At 42.6% G+C, this 20,917-nt stretch overlaps 1 protein-coding gene across 7 annotated transcripts in view; it reads left to right on the top strand.

The window, feature by feature from the left end:
- igsf9bb (immunoglobulin superfamily, member 9Bb) overlaps nt 1-20,917 on the top strand; it is a 682,739-nt gene that overhangs the window by 276,372 nt on the left and 385,450 nt on the right. The window contains exon 1 of one of the 7 annotated variants that reach the window (XM_072593173.1): nt 14,003-14,071. The exons of the other annotated variants lie outside the window; for them this stretch is intronic. Coding sequence (XP_072449274.1) covers nt 14,035-14,071 — 37 coding nt within the window. The 5' untranslated portion in view covers nt 14,003-14,034. Of the gene's footprint in view, nt 1-14,002; nt 14,072-20,917 lie in introns of those variants that run through there. 7 annotated transcript variants of the gene reach the window in all.

Here is a 20,917-nt window from a genome sequence, read left to right as displayed (position 1 = left end):
AACCACCAGGAACAGACACTTGCCTCACTCCTTCACCACCAGAAATACACACTCACCGCCCTCCTCCATCACCAGGAATACACACTTGCCTCCCTTCTCCACCACCAGGTACACACACTCACCACCCCCTCCTACACACACTCACCACCCCCTCCACAACCATGAACACACGCTCGCCTCCCTCCCCCACCACTAGGAACACACAATCGCCCCCCTCCTCCACCACCAAGAACACATACTTGTCTCCCTCCCCCACCACCAGGAACACGCACTCACCAACCTCCTCACCACCAGGAACACACATTTGCCTCCCACCCCACCACCAGGAACACACACTCACCACCCACCTCCCACCACCAGGAACACACACTCGCCTCCCTCCTTCACCACCAGGAACACACACTTGCCTCCCTCCTCACCACCAGGAACACACACTCGCCTCCCTCCTTCACCACCAGGAACACACACTCGGCTCCCTCCTCCACCACCTGGTACACACACTCACCACTCCCTCCTACACACACTCACCCCCCCCACCACCACCCAGAATACACACTCGCCACCCTCCTCCAGCATCAAGAACACACTCTTGCCTCCCTCCCCCACCACCAGGAACACACACTCCTATTCATCCTCCATCACCTGGAACACACAATCACCACCCTCCTCCACCACCAGGAACACACACTCTCCTCCCTCCTAACCACTAGGAACACACACTCACTGCCCTCCCCCACCACCTGGAACACACACTCACCCCCCCACCCCATCACCAGTAACATAAATTCACTTCCCTCTTCCACCACCAAGAACACACACTCACCACCCTCCCCCACTACCAGGAACACACATTTGCCTACCTCCCCCACCACCAGGAACACACACTCACTACCCCGCCCCCCACCAAGAACACACACTTGCCTCTCTCCTCTACCACCAGGAACACACACTCTCCTCCCTCTAATCACTAGGAACACACACTTGCCTCCCTCCTCCACCACCAGGTACACCCACTCACCACCCCCTCCTACACACACTCACCCCCCCCCCCCACCACCAAGAACACACACTCGCCACCATCCTCCAGCATCAAGATCACATTCTTGCCTCCCTCCCCCACCACCAGGAACACACACTCACCTCCCCTCCCAATCACCACGAACAAGCACTAGCCTCCTTCCCCCACCACCAGGAACACACACTCTCCTCCCTCCTAACCACTAGGAACACACATTCATTGCCCTCCCCCACCACCAAGAACACACACTTGCCTCCCTCCCCCACCACCAGGAACATACACTACCCCCCCGCCCCTCCCCCACCACCAAGAACACACACTCGCCTCCCTCCATTTCCACCAGGAACACACACTTGCCTCCCTCCCCCACCCCAGGAACACACACTCGCCTCCCTCCTTCACCACCAGGAACACACACTCACGTCCCTCCTCCATCACTAGGAACACACACTTTCCTCCCTCCTCCACCACCAGTAACACACACTTTCCTCCCTCCTCCACCACCAAGAACACACACTCGCCTCCCTCCTCCACCACCAGGTACACACTCACGACCCCCCCCAACACCAGGAACACACACACGCCTCCCTCCCCCACCACCAGGAACACACACTCGCCTCCCTCCTCCACCACCAGGTACACACTCATGACCCCCCCCCAACACCAGGAAGACACACTTGCCTCCCTCCCCCACCACCAGGAATACACACTCGCCTCCCTCCTTCACCACCATGAACACACACTCGCCTCCCTCCTCCACCACAAGGTACACACTCATGACCCCCCCCCACCACCAGGAACACACACTCGCCTCCCTCCTCCACCACCAGGTACACATACTCACCACCCCTCCCACTACCAGGAACACACACTTGCCTCCCTCCCCCACCACCAGGAACACACACTCACCTCCCTCCCCCACCACCAGGAACACACACTCGCCTCCCTCCTCCACCACCAGGTACACATACTCACCACCACCCCACCACCAGGAACACACACTTGCCTCCCTCCCCCACAACCAGGAACACACACTCGCCTCCCTCCTTCACCACTAGGAACACACACTCGCCTCCCTCCTCCATCACCAGGAACACACACTTGCCTCCCTCCTCCACCACCAGGTGCACACACTCACCACCCACCCACCACCCAAAACACACACTCCCCTCCCTCCCTCACCACCAGTAACACACACTCGCCTCCCTCCTGCACCACCATGAAAACACACATGCCTCCCTCCTCCACCACCAGGAGCACACACTCCCCACGCTCCTCCAACACCAAGAACACACACTTGCCTCCCTCCCCCACCACCAGGAGAACACACTCACCAACCTCCTCACCACCAGGAACACACACTTGCCTCCCTCCCACACCACCAGGAACACTCACTCACTACCCACCTCCCACCACTAGGAATACACACTCGCCTCCCTCCTCCACCACCAAGAACACACACTCACCATCCACCTCCCATTACCAAGAACACACACTCGCCTCCCTCTTCCACCACCAGGAACACAAACTCGCCACCCTCTTCCAGCACCAAGAACACACTCTTGCCTCCCTCCCCCACCACCAGGAACACACACTCACCAATCCCCCACCACCAAGAACACACACTTGCCTCCCTCCCCCACCACCAGGGGCACACAATCACCAACCTCCTCACCACCAGGAACACACACTCACCACTCCCCCACCACCAAGAACACACACTTGCCTCCCTCTCCTACCACCAAGAACCCACACTCACCACACACCTCCCACCACCAAGAACACACACTCGCCTCCCTCCTCCATCACCAGGAGCACACACTCGGCTCCCACCTCCACCACCAGGAACACACACTTGCCTCCCTCCTCCACCACCAGGAACACACACTTGCCTCCCTCCCCCACCACCAGGAACACACACTCACCACTCCCCCACCACCAAGAACACACACTTGCCTCCCTCCCCCACCACCAGGAACACACACTTGCCTCCCTCCCCCACCACCAGGAACACACACTCACCACTCCCCCACCACCAAGAACACACACTTGCCTCCCTCCCCCACCACCAGGAACACACACTCACCACTCCCCCACCACCAAGAACACACACTTGCCTCCCTCCCTCACCACCAGGAACACACACTTGCCTCCCTCCCCCACCACCAGGAGCATGCACTCACCAACCTCCTCACCACCAGGATCACACACTTGCCTCCCTCTCCCACCACCAAGAACACACACTCACTACCCACCTCCCAACACCAAGAACACATACTTGGCCTCCGTCCCCCACCACCAGGGACACACACTCACCACCCACCTCCCACCACCAGGAACACACACTCGCCTCCCTCCTCCACCGCCAGGAACACACACTCGCCTCCCTCTCCCACCACCAGGAACACACACTCACTACCCCCCACCACCAAGAACGCACACTTGCCTCCCTCCCCCACCACCAGGAACACACACTTGCCTCCCTCCTCCACCACCAGGAACACACACTCGCCACCCTCCTCCACCTCCAAGAATACACACTTGCCTTTCCTTCTCCACCATTAGGAACACACACTCACCCCCCCCCCCCCCCCCCCACCCCAAACCTGGAATGCACAATCGCAGCCCTCCCCCCTCCACCGCCAGGAACACACACTCGCATCCCTCACCATCACCAGGAACACACACTCGCATCCCTCACCATCACCAGGAACACACACTCGCATCCCTCACCATCACCAGGAGCACTCTCATGCCCTGCCTCTCCTCCACACCAGGAACACACACTTGTGCCCCCCCCCCCCAGGAGGAATGCAGACCTGTCCCCCTCCTCCACCAGCAGGAACACACACTTCACCCCTCCCACACCCCCAACATTGATGTTGGAGGGTTGTTTTTTGTACTGAAGGTCTGTGACCAGCAGTGTACCGCAGAGTGTGTTCCTGGGTTCACTTTTGTATGTTATTTATATAAATGATTTGGATGAAAATTTTGGTAAACTTGGTCTGTATGTTCAAGTTGAACTGAAGAGTTTGTTTCTGTTGAGCATGACTCTATGACTTCATAACATTGTTTTTTAATTTAATGGTCTCAAGGGATGTGAAGAGAAAATGAAAATATGGCACTGAGATGGAGAATTAGCCCTGATCAGATTGAATGATGGCACAGGTTCCTAGTTTCTATGTTTTCTAGATGAACACAGATATCTTAATGAGTTGTGGAATTAGTGGAGGCTGCAGAGATAGAGGTAACCAGCATGTCTAATTTCTGGAAACATTAACTGGCATCGAACATTTGGAATCAACTTTGGAACAGGTTGCTTTATTACATCAGTGACATAGTGTCATAGCAGATGAGACCTTGCTACTAACTCTAAGTCATGATGTTGTTTTGTTTTACTTTACATGTGAAATCACTTGTTCAGTAGGTGTCTGCAAAGCTCCCTCTGTGAGTAACAACACTCTTATTGATCGCACATTGCACCTTTCTATGCTACCATTGAGTGTACCATTTCTACATAGTGATGATTCATGCTTCACACTGTCAATCTGGTTCTATGATCTGTTTTTCCATACTAATAGAACAACTTACACAACCAGAAAACTCTTGGAAAGTAGTGTCTTGCAGCACCATTAACAAGGTGCCTTTCCAATGTTACAAGGATTAATTTATGTTCACCCATCTCCAAATTTAAGTTGTTGCTTTACATTTCTGATCAAGAATCAATGTTAAGTAAATTCACACTGCCTAAAATATCTCTGGACAGTCCTGACCCCTTAGTGTGGCTCAACCTATAGCTGTGATTTATCTAGATCCCATATAGCAGAGTCAGATAATCCATTGCACTTCCAGTATTCCATACTGAATTTGGAGTTATATTTCATACCTTTGATTTAATCCATCTGTGATCAGTTGATAAGATTATTAATACCCTTGCGTTAAAAAAGGTCTGAAACTGAAAGTGCCTATGGAGTCAAATGGTAGGCCCATCTGCGCACTAAGGGTTGATGGACATAACACCCTGATTGTCACTTTAAGAGTGTGATCGTGACAGTTATGTGACAAGATTATGTCACCCAGTTTGTTTCCTGTTAACATAGCGGCAGTAGGGGGCCTTTGAATCTAAAGACCTAGAGTACACTATGTACTCAGAGAGTTAGGTCTTTCTGATTGTTCAGACTATAATGGAATTGGGCCACATATTTAAAAAATCCAAATGTATCCACGAATCACAAAGATGCCAGCTCCACCACACTGGCCATAGGGGAAGGGACTTGACATCAAGAGCGGGGAGATGTCTCTCCATGGGCTCACACTTAGTCCTATTGCCATGTCATTGGATCAGGCTAACTCTCTTCCCTCAGGGACTAACAAGCAATTCCATATGTGTTTGCTTGTTATACTTCCCACATGGTGAGCCACGTCAATAAGCCTTGATCACTGTGTCAATGCCAGTGTTGGTGGATCTTAATCGTCAACTCAAGAAACTTAGTTGGTGACAGAGTGAGAAGGCCATCCAAGGGCCTATATGCTGGAGACTTTTTCAAAACAAAGACACAAAGGTGGCAGAGACCCAACTTATTAAATGCCCCATTGTCAAACTCTCCACATGGAAGACCATTAAATACCACTATATGTGTCTTTTGTCAATGTCAGTGGGCCTCCATTAAATATTTGAACAGCGTAGTAATCATCTTAAATCTCTATAATATTCCTAGTTATCTCTCTTTGGATTGCTAGCTATCCCCAGCTCATCAACCTGTGATGGCTCACCGAGTCTCTCTAGTTAGCCCACTCTCTTTGGCTCACTGACTCTCTCCAGCTCCACCAATAGGGCAGTACAGTAGCTCAGTGGTTAGCGGGGTCCTATGTTAAATTCCAGCCCGGGAGTTTGCCCGTGTCTGCGTGGGTTTCCTCCGGTTTCCTCCCACGTTCCAATGATGTGTAAGCCAGGTGAACTGGCCATGCTAAATTGTCCATAGTTGTAAGGTACATTAGTCAGAGGAGGGTGGGTTACTCTTCGGAGGTCGGTGTGGACTTGTTGGGCCGAAGGGCCTGTTTCCACACTGTAGGGAATCTAATCTAATCAACTCTCTCCATCTGATTGACTTTCACAGGGTCGCCTGTTCTCTCTGACTCACTGATTCTCTTTGGTTTAACAACTCTTTCCTGCTTGCTGGCTATCTCACTTCCTCCTACGTGGTTCTCTCCATGACCCTCCAACCGTCCATTTCTGTGCTCAACCCTTCCATGCTGCTACTCTGTGCCTCTTAGTCTTGCTCAGACGGAAGGAGGTGAGTGAGTGAGAAAGATGATGTGTATAAAGGATGGCCAGTAGGAGAGGGAAATGACCAATTGGAGAGAATCAGGAAGTGGGAGAGGAAGCGATCAGGAGATAAGTAGGAAGAGTCAGTTTTTTTAAACTTTCAGAGTTATTTTACTTAAGAAGTCATTTAGTTTCTTTAGTTTATGAGTAATTTAGGAACATATAGTATTTCAACTTTGAAGGGATACATTTTAATTTATAGTTATCATAGTTTTTAAAATGAAATGTTCCACAGAATCAAACAACAGTTTTTATTTCGAATGTAAGGGGAAAACCTGATTTCTTGAAAGTTGTTTTATTTAAAGTTACACATTTCAGAAATTTAGCAACAATGCTAAGTGAGGAATTACTGTACTACAAATAACAATGAAGATGACTTGACCTTTACTCTTTCGCGTTGTTGATATAGAACATAGAACATTACAACGCAGTACAGGTCCTTCGGCCCTCAATGTTGCACCTGACCTGATATTACCTTATTAAACTTGTTTGAGCTATATATTTGCAATCTTTTGCTTATATTTTGTGTATTAGTTACTCAAACCTGAGTTGAACCTTTGATTCCATATTTCACTCAGACTTCTCAAACTAAGTTCTGATTCTCCCCTGATCAGCCTCCTAAGTTCTATAACAGTTAATCCAAAATCTGCCACCCATATCCTATCGATACATTGTGTCCGTCCTCCCTGAAGTTTTGGCTCCATTGAAATTCTCTTCTTATTTAAAGTCGTTCATAAACTTGTATTTCCATTTCACTGTACCACTTGCATTTCACACTTCTCACTCATTGGTGGTCATATGTTAACCTCTGAGTGCTAAGTTCTGGAATTAACCTTCTTTAAACTCTCCACATCCCCACTTTCTTATGTGATCCTACTTTAAGATTCTCTTTGAAACTTCCTTCTTTAACGATGCTTTCAGCTATTAAACTTTGAATTCCCTTTCCAGCAATTTGCAAGGAACTCTTTGATGTTCTTTGGGGCATACTTAATAAACAACACCAGTTTGATACAAATTGTCCTTACTTGTACAGAGACACAGAAGAATACAGAGATTTATTAAAAAGGATTACTAAATATAGTCAATGGTTATGAAGTTCTGGATGTTTGAATAAGGAGACAAAGACAATATTGTTATTATATGGTTAACACGGTGCAGAATTTGATTAGCATAAGTTGTTTTCCCACTAAATTCTATTGTAAAGGAATTTTGAGCCAAACCTATCATTTCCTTAATGTCGCAACTCAGATTCCATCATCTCTAAGCAAGCAGAATTCTCGCTATGTTTCAATGAATTAAAATTTCTTAGATTGAAATATGGGGTCAAAGGCATCTAATGTTTTTAAGGTCTTTTAGTTGACCTTTTGGTACCCCAGGAAGTCTTGGAATACTACCGTGAATGGGTTTGCAAAGTGTATGCTGATATTCAAGATGAATAGTTTAAGATGTTCAAATCTTTTTAACTAAGCAGCCTTGGAATAGAACGAGGTATAAAGCAGAGAAAAGACATTATTTTGTTGCAAAGTTAATTTCTGTATAATTGCTGCTGTTCATGTCATTTTCAATTTTTAATCACTCCATATTATTCAGTGACTTGACACCTCCAGTAGGAATCTGGCTGCTTGTAGTAGTGTGAGAACTGTCAGCACTATCTGGCTCTGTGAGATACTGAATAATTAAGTTCCTTACTTTTCAAAAGCAACCATGGCTTTTTCATGAAACTTGCTTTAGAAAATTAACTGAAGTTCTCTCTTCCCTTTAATATGTGATTTTATTTTGAGTTCTCTACTTACATACTGAAGCTAAGGTGATCCTGATTATGAAGGGATGCTCAAGAGAAGTATAAGAGCAAAGAGTGAACATTATAGTGTATTGAGCTGATGGCTTTCAAAAAGTACCTGCATTTATTTGGTGCTTTACATATCACCAGATATCTCAAAACACTTTGCACCAATGAAGCCGTTTTTGTGGGCATCATTCGCTGTGTCAGCATTTATTGCCCATCCCTAAATCCCTTGGAGAATATTGTGGTGAGCTGTTTTCTTGAACTGCTATAGTCCACATGGTGGTCTTAGGTAGGGAGCTGCAGGAGTTTGTCCCAGCAAAAATAAAGAAACAGAAATCTAACTAAAGGCTTGGAGGGGAATGTGTAGGTCCTAGAGTTTCCATTTATATGCTGCCCTTATAATTCTTAATGGTAAAAGTAATGAATTTGAAAGGTGCTGCTTAAAGAGTCTTGGTGAGTTGTCATAGTGCATCTTGTAGGTAGTTCATACTGTTGAGGCAGTGTGTTAGTGCTGGTGGGAGTGAATGCTGCAAAGGTTTAATGGCCACTGTCAATCAAGTGGGCTGCTATGTCCTGGATAGTGCTGAACTTCTTGAGTATTATTGGAGCTGCAACAAGGAAGTGTAGAGTATTCCATTCCGCTCACTCCTGACTTGTACCTGGTAAATGAGGAACTGTCTCCAAAGAATCAGGAGATGAGTTACTTAGAGTCATGGAGATGTACAGCAGGGAAACAGACTCTTCAGAGGTTTATAAAATCATGAGGGCCATAGATAGGGTAAATAGAGAAGGTCTTTTACCTGGAGTGGGGGAGTCCAGAACTAGAGGGCATAGGTTTAGGGTGAGAAGGGAAAGATATAAAAGAGACCTAAGGGGCAACCTTTTCACGCAGAGGGTGGTACGTGTATGGAATGAGCTGCCAGAGAAAGTGGTGGAGGCTGGTACAATTGCAACATTTAAAAGACATCTGGATGGGTGTATGAATAGGAAGGGTTTAGAGGGATATGAGCCGGGTGCTGGTAAATAGGACTAGATTGGGTTAGGATATCGGCATGAATTCTTAGCCTCTGACCAGCTCTTGTAAACATAGTATTTATACAGCTGGTTGGGTTGTTAATGGTAATTGCAACACGCAGTAGGTTGATATTGAGGGATTCAACAATGATAATACCATTGGATGTCAAAGAGTGTATTCTGTATTGTAGAAAATGGTCAATGCCTGGCACTTGTGTGACACAAATGTTACTTGCCAGCTATCAGCCTCAGCCTGAATATTTTTCAGGTCTTGTGCATTTAGACACTTCAGTATCTAAGGAGTCACTAATGATGTTGAACATTGTGCAATTATCAACAAACAGCTCCACCTCAGGCATTATGATAAAGGGGGTTCATTGATGAAACAGCTGAAGATGGTTTATCTGAAGACACTACCCTGAGGAACTCCAATAGTGGTGTCCTATGGCTGAAATGACAAACTATTAATCACAACAATCTTTCTTGAGCTGGGAACAACTGTAACTAGTTGAGTACTTTCCCCAGTTCCCATTGATTCCAGTTTTTCTAGGAGTCCTTGATGCCACAATCGGTCAAATATGGCCATGATGTCAAAAACAGTCATTTTCACATCCCCTTTTAAAATCAGCTCTTTCTTCTATGATTGAACTAGTGTTATAATGATGTCAGCAGCCAACTGCCCCTCATAAAACCTAAACTAAGTATCAGTAGCTAGTTATTGTTGAGTAGGTGCCACTTAACAGTCAATGTGACAGGATCCCCATCTTTGAGGTTAGTGATATTTGTGGAGACCTCTCCTCCAGTGAGCTGCTTAATTGTCCCCTACTCTTCATAACTGGATGTGGAAGGTGTGTTTGTTTAGATCTGATCCATTGTTGTGAAATTGTTTGGCTCTGTTTCTAGCTTGGTACTAATGAGGCTTGGTATATAAGTACTTCTGTGTTATATAATTATGAAGCGTGAATCTGAAAAGCTGATTTCTGCTTATTGGGAACCAAGTGACTGACAGAAGAGATTGGAAAAGATTTCATGATGCAGACAGTATTTCGTCAAATATATATATTTTTAAAAAAATCTATTTCTGATGTTCTTCATTGTCCTTATGATGTGCCCATTTAACTATTTTCACACTGAAAATCTTTGAACAGTGGATGTAAAGGGATCGGCAAAGTTGATCATAGCTCCATATTCACTTCTAAGGTATATTTCTGAACTGAAGTTTCCCACAGGCTCCTCTGACATGCAAGTCCAATTTCACGTGGTCAATGTTTGACTTTTTCTCAATATGATTTTGACGTTTCTATTTGAGTAAAGCTTTCCATTTATGTGTTCTCCGTGTTGATACCTCCCTGATGCTCTGGTACTGCTGAAATAAACATGACATGGTATTAATACTCCTGGGGTCACGGGTTACTTCATGAAGTAACTTGCATTCGACCATTGCTTGAAGCACAGCCCCAACCAGGGAAATCAGCAGCAGTTGTCTTTCTGCACAAATTATTGCAGACCACTATTTATATTCTACTTAAACTCTCAGTCACCTTTTCGAAGCCAGGGATATGCTCATGTTGCTGGGAAAAGCCTCTGCCAGAAAATACTGAGCACTTGTTTCTCCACTGTTGTGCGAACTCCAAATCCAAGCCTTCAGCATAAATGAATGCTTAGTAAAGTAGTAGGAGCCCCTGTGCATTTCTGTCAGGAGCAATTCAGCTTTCTATGGAGTGAATGCAAGCAGAATCTTTCCCTGGAACAGCTTTGGATAGTGAAAATTGACCTTGACTTTACCCTACTGGTCCTGTAGATGGTATCATTAATCATGCACTAACAGTTCAGTGCTCCGTGCTGAATATATCAGAATGTGTTATTGACCTAGTTATAGCAGCTGAAAATATGATGTGCACTCATTGTTTCATGTGAAATGCTTGTCATTAACCAATTATTATTTGCCTTGGGTTACACACATTAATTATGTTCCAGTTTATATCTCAGAGAAAAACAAATGGTTTACAAGCAAGTGTAATTAACCATGTAGTGAGAGTACTGGGAGAAATTCCAGTCAATCACCACTCTAGCTTTCTGAAAGTGATTACTTTGTAATCGCACAATATTCCAGAGATAGGGTCAATAGATTGTATCAAATCCATGGCCATCTTGGGCACATAAGAGCTTGCTTTTGCGCCATATATTTGGAGTCACCCAATGCCCGTTAATATAAGATGGAATATTGTCATCTGTGAGAACTGTTCTGTCCCTGTGATTTAATCAGTGCCACAACAGAGTTGATTGCTTCATCCAAATCAACGTCACAATTTTGGTTGAAAATGCTAGAGTCACTCTCCAGAAGATGTGTGGTAACAGTTAAGATTGGGATCTTGAAAACTTGCATCCTTGACTATTAGGTATTCTTTCATACACAGTTACTGTCAGGTGCCAGAACTGATACAAAATGTGTGCAGGAGGCTGTGCACTGAATCTGACAACTTTTTTAACTTGACTCAAACTGAATTGATTTTGCAAGTCAGGGCTTTTATGAAGCTACTTGAAAAGCAGAGGGCATCCACCACAGGAATTTGGGCAAAATTAACATTTACAGCATTGAAAACATTTCTGTCACTTATCAGCTTTGCAGCCTTCTGTTGTGATTCGAAAGCAGTGTTCTAATCATTACTAGCATTATTGTTTTTGTCTATCACGATTGTGAATGCAATCTAATTTTGTATGTTGAATTGACAGTAATAGTGCAGGAAGAAATATGCCCCCTAATTCTTATGGGATAACCTATTGCTGCAGGTTAATAAGCAAATATCAGACCTTACATCAACTTATATATGGCACTGTTGCTATGGAAAAGATATAAGTTCAGCTTAAGATATTTAATAACAGACCTTGAAAATTACATTTCAAGTCAGAACACTACGTGAATAAACAGAAACTCTGCATGCCAAACTATTATTTATGTGTATTATTTCCGTTACTTTCAACAGATTATAAGAACAAAATGGTTGGCTTGCTACAATATGAAGTACTGTCAGCTTTCTTTATTGAATGCTAGTTAACACATGAGTGAATCTAAATCAACTTGCTTAATTAGCTCCTATTGCTGCTTATTTAATAAGGGACTACTGTAATGGAAACCTGTTCTAATACAGCTTCAATAAAAATGGAAATTATTGTGTAGATATGAAAATAACTAACAGCGACTTCTGGTTGTCAAGGAATCCTTCACATACCGTGCCAACACTTCCATTTTGAGTGGCATAATCTCACGGTCATGCTGATTATAAATTCCACGCAATTTTACACTGTTAAAAAATTCATACTCTGAGTGCCATATTAAGCAGTTGTGCACTGCGGAAATTAAACATAGGAGGAGTGTCAATTCCTTCTCTCATTATTAATAATCCAATTGATAATATTTAGCATTGAAGTTAAAATAAAGCATACAGCCTGATACATTAGTCAAAATGCCTTATGACCTGATATCTTCAAAATAACTTTTATTTCCTTTTGGTTTGAGAATAACTGTTGGCAAGATGCTATTGGTCTCTCTGTCATTGCTTTTCCTTATTTTCTTGAGTTGTTATTCTGTTTTACTGATGTACTGTTCAAATTTGTCTTCAGGCTACTGTATAAAGTATATAAATTAGAAGTAAGAAATTAATTCTCTTTCATATATCTTTGACATAATCATGATTTCTTGATGCATAACATTTCGAAAATGTATAAAAGTTACATTGTTGAAAGTTGCATAAGGTGCAAACCACATCAGTTTCTTTCAACATTCTCTTGTTATTCACTACATTTTCCTTCAGTTAATATATAATGTTCATCGCATGTCAAACATATAGCCCCAGAAGTAAACAATGAGTGACAGTTTTTCCCCAAAATATACTTTATTCATAAAATTTGTAAAAGTCAGTTATAAAATATTTCTACTTGAAAATTATAGAATATTCAACTTGTCTCCATATATCGTAATTCAGTCGTATGTTTCTCAATGCAATTATAATGGAAATTTTGTTTGCAATATACATTTCAAGCATACAATCTGAGGGCAACATATTTCAAATTGAAAATTTTAGGAAGGGCAGTAGTAATAAACTTTTTTTCCTATGCATAACCTTCCATTCCATGGTGATTCAATACAAGTTCAATGCACTTGATGTTCACAATCTACTTTCAGCCAGGGGTTCTCTACAGTTTCCAGGCCTTTTGTGTATTATAAATGAAAAGCCTTAGCCAGCAATCTTTCCCCACAGTGTCTCTGTGGCAGCTGTCCCAATCTTTAGTGCATCCTCAACACATATTCCTGAACTTTGGAATGTGTCAGTGAAAGAAACTTTTTGCACTGGAACATCAACAAGTTCTGAGCAGACCAAAGACCATCATTCACTGAGTTGATTATCCTCCAATTACAATTGATTTTTTTCTTGGTCTTGGAGCAACTCATAGAAACTCGCGTCCCATGTCTCAGATCTGCTCAGGCAGAGCCTTAACGAAAAGCACTGGATTTCTCCAGACCTTCTTTGCAAAGGTACCTTCCATAATTTGCTGGACCAGTCTCGTCCCCAACACAGCCACCTCAAGGGCAACTTGTAGAGATGGTGCAACTCCAGGTGTATAGGAAGGAGCCCGGACAGGAAGGGCCAATCTCACTCCCAGCCAAGCTATATCTTAGTGCACTTGTAAATTCTGGTGAGGTATTCTGCCAAATAACCTTGACAGTCTGCCCATAAAATCAACCAACATGATCTACCCTTTGCTTTACCTGCAGGACTTCTGAGACATTACGTGCTGACCACTGCCTGATGGACTTGGGGTCCGGCATCAACTTCTCTACAAAGGACAGCTGGTACGGCACTTTCCAACAACTCGGAGCATTCCGTGGAAATGTGGCCAGACCCATCCTTTGGAACATCGGGGACAGGTAGAACCTCAGCATGTAGAGTCAATTGGTGTTTGCATACTGAGGGTCTATGTGCAGTTTGATGTAGCAGTATGCGAAGGTGGCCATTAAGTTGAGGGCAGTGTTGTGTATGCTTCTTCCCCCTCTATCTAGAATATTGTGCTGCATGTCACTGTAAACGTGATTCATTTCCAACAAAAAGATAATGCTGAAAATGGTTTGGAATATCATTACAGTGCAGGAGTGAGGAATAAGCTAGACTTGTGCCATATACAGAACACTGAGCAACACTACCTCACATCTAATAACCACATTCCTATCCACAAAGGAGAGGGAGTATTGTTCTTATATGCCCAAACTTTGCATTATCATAGCTACTGGCTCCTTCTTTGTTTATTGCATGTCTTAGCCCCTCTGAACCATGTCCCAAGCAGTTTAAGACCACAAGATGTAGAACAGAAGTAGGCCATTCAGATAATCAAGTCCATTCAGCCATTTAATGAAATCATGGCTGATCTGACAACACTCAACTCCATTTGCTTGTCTTTCCTCATAATTCTCAATTCCCTTACTGATTAAATATCTGTCTATCACATCCTTGAATATACTTAATGACATGATTCCACAAATTCACTGCTCTCTGAGAGAAGAAATTTCTGCTCGTCTCTCTCTCTTAAATGGACAACCCTGAAATTATGGCCTTCAATCCTCTTCCACAAGGGAATACAACCTCTCAGCCTCTACCCTTTCAAATTCATGAAGAATCTTGTATGTTTCAATAAGGTCACCTCTCATTCTCTAATGAGTAGAAGCCTCACCTTCTCACTTTCTCCTCATAAGCAAATCCCTTCATGTCCAGGATCAAACCTAGTTAACATTTCAGGCCCAGTGACCCTTTGTCAGACCCTTTTTTCTCCCCACGGATACTGATAGATCTGCAGAGCATTTCCAGCAAATTTTGTTTTTGTTTTCAACTTTCAGCATCCGCAGACCTTTTTTTTTCAATTTAGTTCTCTGGGCTGACCTTAATGTTAGTATACTTTTATTCAGATTAGAGAACCAAAACTGTTCAGGTATTCCAGCTGTGTTTTAACTAGTTATATAGGTTTAGCAAGACCTTCCTAGAGCCATTCCATTTACCGTAAAGTCCAACATTCTTTCTGCCTTCCCTATTATTCACTGAGCTTGTATGGTAGCTTTTCTGATTTAAGCCCGAGGGCTCCCAAATCCCTTTATGCTGCATCTTATTGAAGTCTTTATCCATACAACTGTCAGCACGTCTATTCTTCTTGCCAAAGTGCATAGCCTCTCATTTGCCACATATTCCATCTGTCAAGGTCTTGCCCACTTGCTTAGTCTATCTATATTTGTCTGCAGAGACTTTTTGCTATCTCTTGCCTTCGTGCCTATTTTTGTTTCATCTGCAAACTTGACGATTGTGCAGTCATTTTCCTTTTTCAGGTCATCAATCTAATTGTGGCCCCCTCACTGATCCCTGTAGCATACTACAAGTTACAGGTTGCTATCTTGATAATGTCCCCCTTATCCCAACTGTTTTCCCTTTGTTTGTCAAACCTCTATCCATGTTAATACTATGTCCCTCAATACAATCTTATTAAGCAGCCTTATGTGCAACACAACATCACAGTGAAGAGCACAATGGATTGATTAACTCAGTTTTCAAAGAATATGGCCTCACTCTTGCCATGATTCATTTTGTCTCTCAAGGTCTATTTGAACTGGTTGCAGGTAAGTGACTGTTCACTGCAGTCACTGCTGTTTTGTAGACATATAGTGAGATCCCACAAAAAAAAGACAAATGAACTGGATAATCAGATATTCTGTTGTGATGACGGCACTCGATGGCAAGATATTTTTACTTTGAAAGTGCCACGAAATCTTTTGTGCCTGTTTGAGGTATGATCTGCGCTGGATCCAATAATTTGGCATCTCATTTTACATCTTTCCTGCTGCATCTCCAAAATGTTACTTCATGATGTTTTGGATGACTTTAATAAAAAGAAATTGCTGTGAACTTCTGTGAGCATTTTGCAAGCTACTTAAAGGGAAGACATAATTGAATAATTTAGCACTTGGTTGTTGTGTGTCATTGCTAGTCACACCCTCTTGGAAAATAAATGATTTTCCATTGAGTCTTAGAATTAATGACACAGTCTGTCACCAACAACAAACAATAATTGCCATTTTAAAAATAAATTAGATGACAGCAACAGCTTAAAAGAGCCCGACTAGGTTCATTTACAACTGATTCTCCCAGAAACCAACTATATCACTGAATGCAAGACATTAATTTGAGTTATGTTCAGTTACAAGGAGTAGTGCCAAGGTCAGTGATTAAAGCCAAGTGTTGCTATCATGAGTCTATTTAGTATGTAAGATAACATTTTTAAACTGTCTGCCTGCTTCCAAATCGAAAGATAAAGTATTTTTGTGGTAATTATTTGGGAGGTCGAATCCAGTCAGTACGAGATAAAGCAATGTGGTGGGATATGACAAGTGGTACGCCCCAGGCATGTGTGTTAATGACCTGGATAAGTGAACAGAAAGATCTATACACAACTCAACCTTTCAAAGTGGGTGGCACAGAAAGCTGTGCAGGCAGGAAATTGGAAATGGATATTAAGTGAGTTGGCAAAACCGCAGCAGATAGAGTTCAATACGGGGAGGAGCAAGATCAGCCACTTTGGAATCAAGGAAAATTAATCATTTATAAACCACCAAGAGATCAAGATCAGAATGTCCATGTACACAAATAACTTAAAGCTTGCAAACAGGTACAGCAAGTAATTGAAAAGGATAACAGAATGTAGCTCATGTATCAGCAGAGCTGGAGTACAAAGGAGCTTTGCTTCAGTCATACAAACCTTGGTTGGACTCCACTGAGACTTTATGTTCACATATCACAATGTAAAAGTGAACATTTGACTGACTGTTGCAACACAGGGACCTGCCAACATTGTAGTGAAATGAATGGGAATGGAGATGGAGGAAGGTGGAGAGTTTTGGAGAGAGCTTTCCACTGCTTGGAGTCATATCCAGCATGAAGAAAGATTGTTTTGGTGGTTGACGGTTCATCATCTCAATCCCAGAAAGTCACTTAAGCAGTTCCTCAGTGACCCAGGCCCAGTGACCTTCAGCTGTTCCATCAATGATCTTCCCTCAATCATAAAGTCAGAAGTGATGCTGCTTGCTGATGAATGCATAGTGTTCGGTAAAATTCATAACTCTTTACATGATGAAACAGCCTCTGTCTGCATGCAACAAGATCTGAATATTATTTACTCTTATGTTTTAAAATGGCAAAAAATTCATATCTTACTAGTGCAAGGCAATGACCATTGCAGGTAACAAGAAAATATAATAATCTGCCCTTGACATATAATGCTATTACCAGTGTTGAATCTTCAACTATCAACATCTTGGAGGTCAGCATTGACTAGAAATTTAATTGAAATAGCTACATAACTATTATGGCTGAAAGAGGTGGCCGAAGCCTGGGAATACTGTAGGGATTAATCACTGCTTGTCTCACCAAAATCTATCCATTTTCTGCAAGGCAGAAGTCAGGAATACATACTGACGACAATCTGTGACATGCGTAATTTCCACTGCAACAATTTCCAAGATTCCTTCAACACTGCATTCCAAACCCATGATTTTTAAACCCCTATGTTACAAGGGCAGGGGCAGCAGATGCTTAAGAGCATCACCATTTGGAAATTCTCCATAGTCACACACCATCCCTGATGTGAAACTATAGTGCTGTTCCTTCATTATCGCTGGGTGAAAATTCTGGAGTGTCCAACTATTGTTATTGAGAAGTCTGCCTAAGGAGCCTTAACCCTTGGTGGAGGACATCACCAAAGCTGAAATGAGTAGGAGAGAAGAGGGAGTGAATTTCCATGTAGGATTGTGTGACAGGTTTTAAAATCTTGCAGACTGTATGAAGTGAAAAAACTGAGGGAATTAAGGGAGTCTGTAGCTTTAAGTTCTTGATAAAGAATGAGCTTGCATTGTATTTATATGATTGATATTTTCAACTACCCTAATATTGACTGGTGCAATGATATTAGGGCCAGTAACCGGGTAGAAAGAGGATGAGTTACCATTAGTCAGATATATTTGGATGATGTCATTTTTATGTCACCTCTCCTGCTGTCCTCCCTGGGATAATTAATGATCTTAGAACAGTGAAGGTGACCTTAGTGAATTGTCTTAGTTTCAATACTCACTCCTAGACCTCACAGTTCAAAGGCAAACAGACTATCCTATTTGAATGATCCATTTTCTTTTCAGTACAAGTCAAGACTATTTCTTATTCTGTAACTAGAGTTTAATTTAGAATTTAATTTATAGGCATTCACGCCTAATACACGAGGGAAATCCTGTAAGTAACTATGAATATTATTAGGCCTAAGGCATTTTATTTTCTTCCAGAGACAGAATTAGACAAAGTTGGCAGCCACAAGGATAATATTTTGGCATAGAGGATGCAGTTTATCTAAGTGAAAATGTATGATGCAGCTGCCAGGTACAATTAGCATAGCTGAAAGAGCTATTTGATTTCTGTTTTTGATACTGCTGGCACCATTAGCTGGCACTGATTGCTGGCATTAATGGCTAAGGGAATACAGTGACACAATATAGTTGGTGCACTTGTCATTGTTTGTAATGATTATGTATCTGGCAAAATTGAGAAAAATGTTGGTACTTGACTGGTTTGCACTGGTTGGGTTGAAGTAGGAGAAAGGAAATGTGCTTTCGGACAGAAAGAAGGTGGCCCTCCATCTCAAAGCAATCTGTTACAAAAGCTGGTCCAGTAATTACAAACAATAGTTGAGAAGAAAATAATTAAGCAGCTAATTACATGTCCTGCAGGTACCACTATGATTTAGTATTGAAGGAAACGGTTACCACAGAAACATAATGTTTGTTTGGTGGATGTTCTAATTTTCTTGTGTGCCGCATGCTGCTGGAATTCATCTCAGCTTAAATGAATCAAAGACCTTCTTTGACAGATGTAATGGTTATTACAGAGCTGGATTTTTCACACTCAATAAATGACCATCTGTAGAACAACATTTCAGTAATAATTGGCAGTCTTAGGGCTGATATGGTGAATGGAAATAACACTTTTGAGCACAGATGGGTTTACAACTGAAAAGACTTTACTGCGCATCTGACCTAATCATGAATTACCACAATTGAAACAGAAAGTACTGGAGGAACTCTAGAGGTCTAGTGACATCTATGGGGAGAGAAAGAGAGTTAAACTTTAAAAAAGAGTCTTATCAGACTTGGGTGCTTGTGGTTGATAAGACCAATTCAAGTGAAAATACCTGTTTGCATCAAATTTTACCTGCCTATTAATATGTGGCTTGTCTTAGGTCTTATTTCTAATACAGTTAGTTACAAAAATGAAATATTGTTAATAAACCTTTCATTTTGATCCACTTGGTAAGTTTATCTAATTTACTTTATGGTTTTCCCATCGAGATCTTACCACTGCAGTTACACAGAGATCTTCATATCTTTCTCCTCGTTTTACTAAGTTGGACCAGAACCTCTGATTTTTGCACCACGTTTACTCCCATGCCCTTTCTCAGGAATTAATCACACTATGTCAAGCATTTCAGTGAATCTGTTTCTCACACCTGATGTTTACTCATTAGAGACAGAAAATGTTGGGTCTGCCAGCACTTAACATGGAGAGACAGCTTACATTCTAGAAAGGAAGCTTTTGAAAACTTTAACTTTAACACCCCTGTTTTTAACCTATGCCACCTCGTGGGAATGAGTGAGATAAGGTTGGATGTTGGTTTTACTCACCTTCCTGAGCTGATTCTGAAATGGGGAAAGGGTGGACAATAGTCAGAAAGTATAGAGCATCCTTTCCTCCTGGGCTGGTTATGGTAATATATGAGCTTAGCTTTTTCTTTTTACAGATCGTGAATCCATCAGTGTAAATAGGAATGAAATCGCTGGTTGTCAGAACTATTTTGTTTGTAGAGTATAGAGTAGGAAAGTGCATTCAAGGATTCTTTGGATCAGGATTATGTAGAAGTGGTGAAGGCTACCTCACAGAAGAAACAGCAATGTAAGATTTGACTATTTTTGATAATGTTCATTGAACCAAATCTATTGTGCACAGAGCTGACCAAAAGTTTTAAAAATGTATTCATACATGGTACATGGGTATCACTGGCTGGGCGAACGTTTATTGCCCATTCCTAGATGCCCTTGAGAAGATGATGCTGAGTTGCCTTCTTGAACATCATGATCAATGTGTGTAGGTAGACCCAAAATGCCCTTAGCAGTGGAATTTCAGGACTATGACCCAGGAACAGTGATATTTTTCCAAGTCAGCATAATGAGTGCTTTGGAGGAAAAATTGAAGATGTGTTGTTCCCACGAATTTGTTTCCCTTGTCCTTCTAACAGAAGTAGTCATGGGTTTGGAAGGTGCTGTCTAAGGATCCTTAGTGAATTTCTGCAACGCACTGTTGATAAAGTCAAAAATCTCACAACACCAGGTTATAGTCCAACAGGTTTATTTGAAAGTATAAGTTTTTGGAGCGCTGTTCCTTCATCAGGTAATTAGTGGAACAGAATCATAGGACACAAAATTTATTGCAAAAGATCATAGTGTCATATAACTGATGCGATATATTGAACAAACCTGGATTGCTGTTAAGTATTTCATCTTTTAGAATGGGTTGCAGGTTTCAATTCATTAGTATGTAAATCCCAGAACTTCTTTCAAGTCACATTCCTGAGAAAATAAAACTTCAGGTTTTATTAAAAAAAAGGTGACAGCTCAGCCCAGACAATGCATTAAAGGTGTGAG

The sequence above is a fragment of the Chiloscyllium punctatum genome, chromosome 23 (assembly GCF_047496795.1).
Source record: "Chiloscyllium punctatum isolate Juve2018m chromosome 23, sChiPun1.3, whole genome shotgun sequence".
NCBI lineage: Eukaryota > Metazoa > Chordata > Chondrichthyes > Orectolobiformes > Hemiscylliidae > Chiloscyllium > Chiloscyllium punctatum.
The sequence above is the reverse complement of the archived record's forward strand: the minus strand, read 5'-3'. Positions and strand labels throughout refer to the sequence as shown.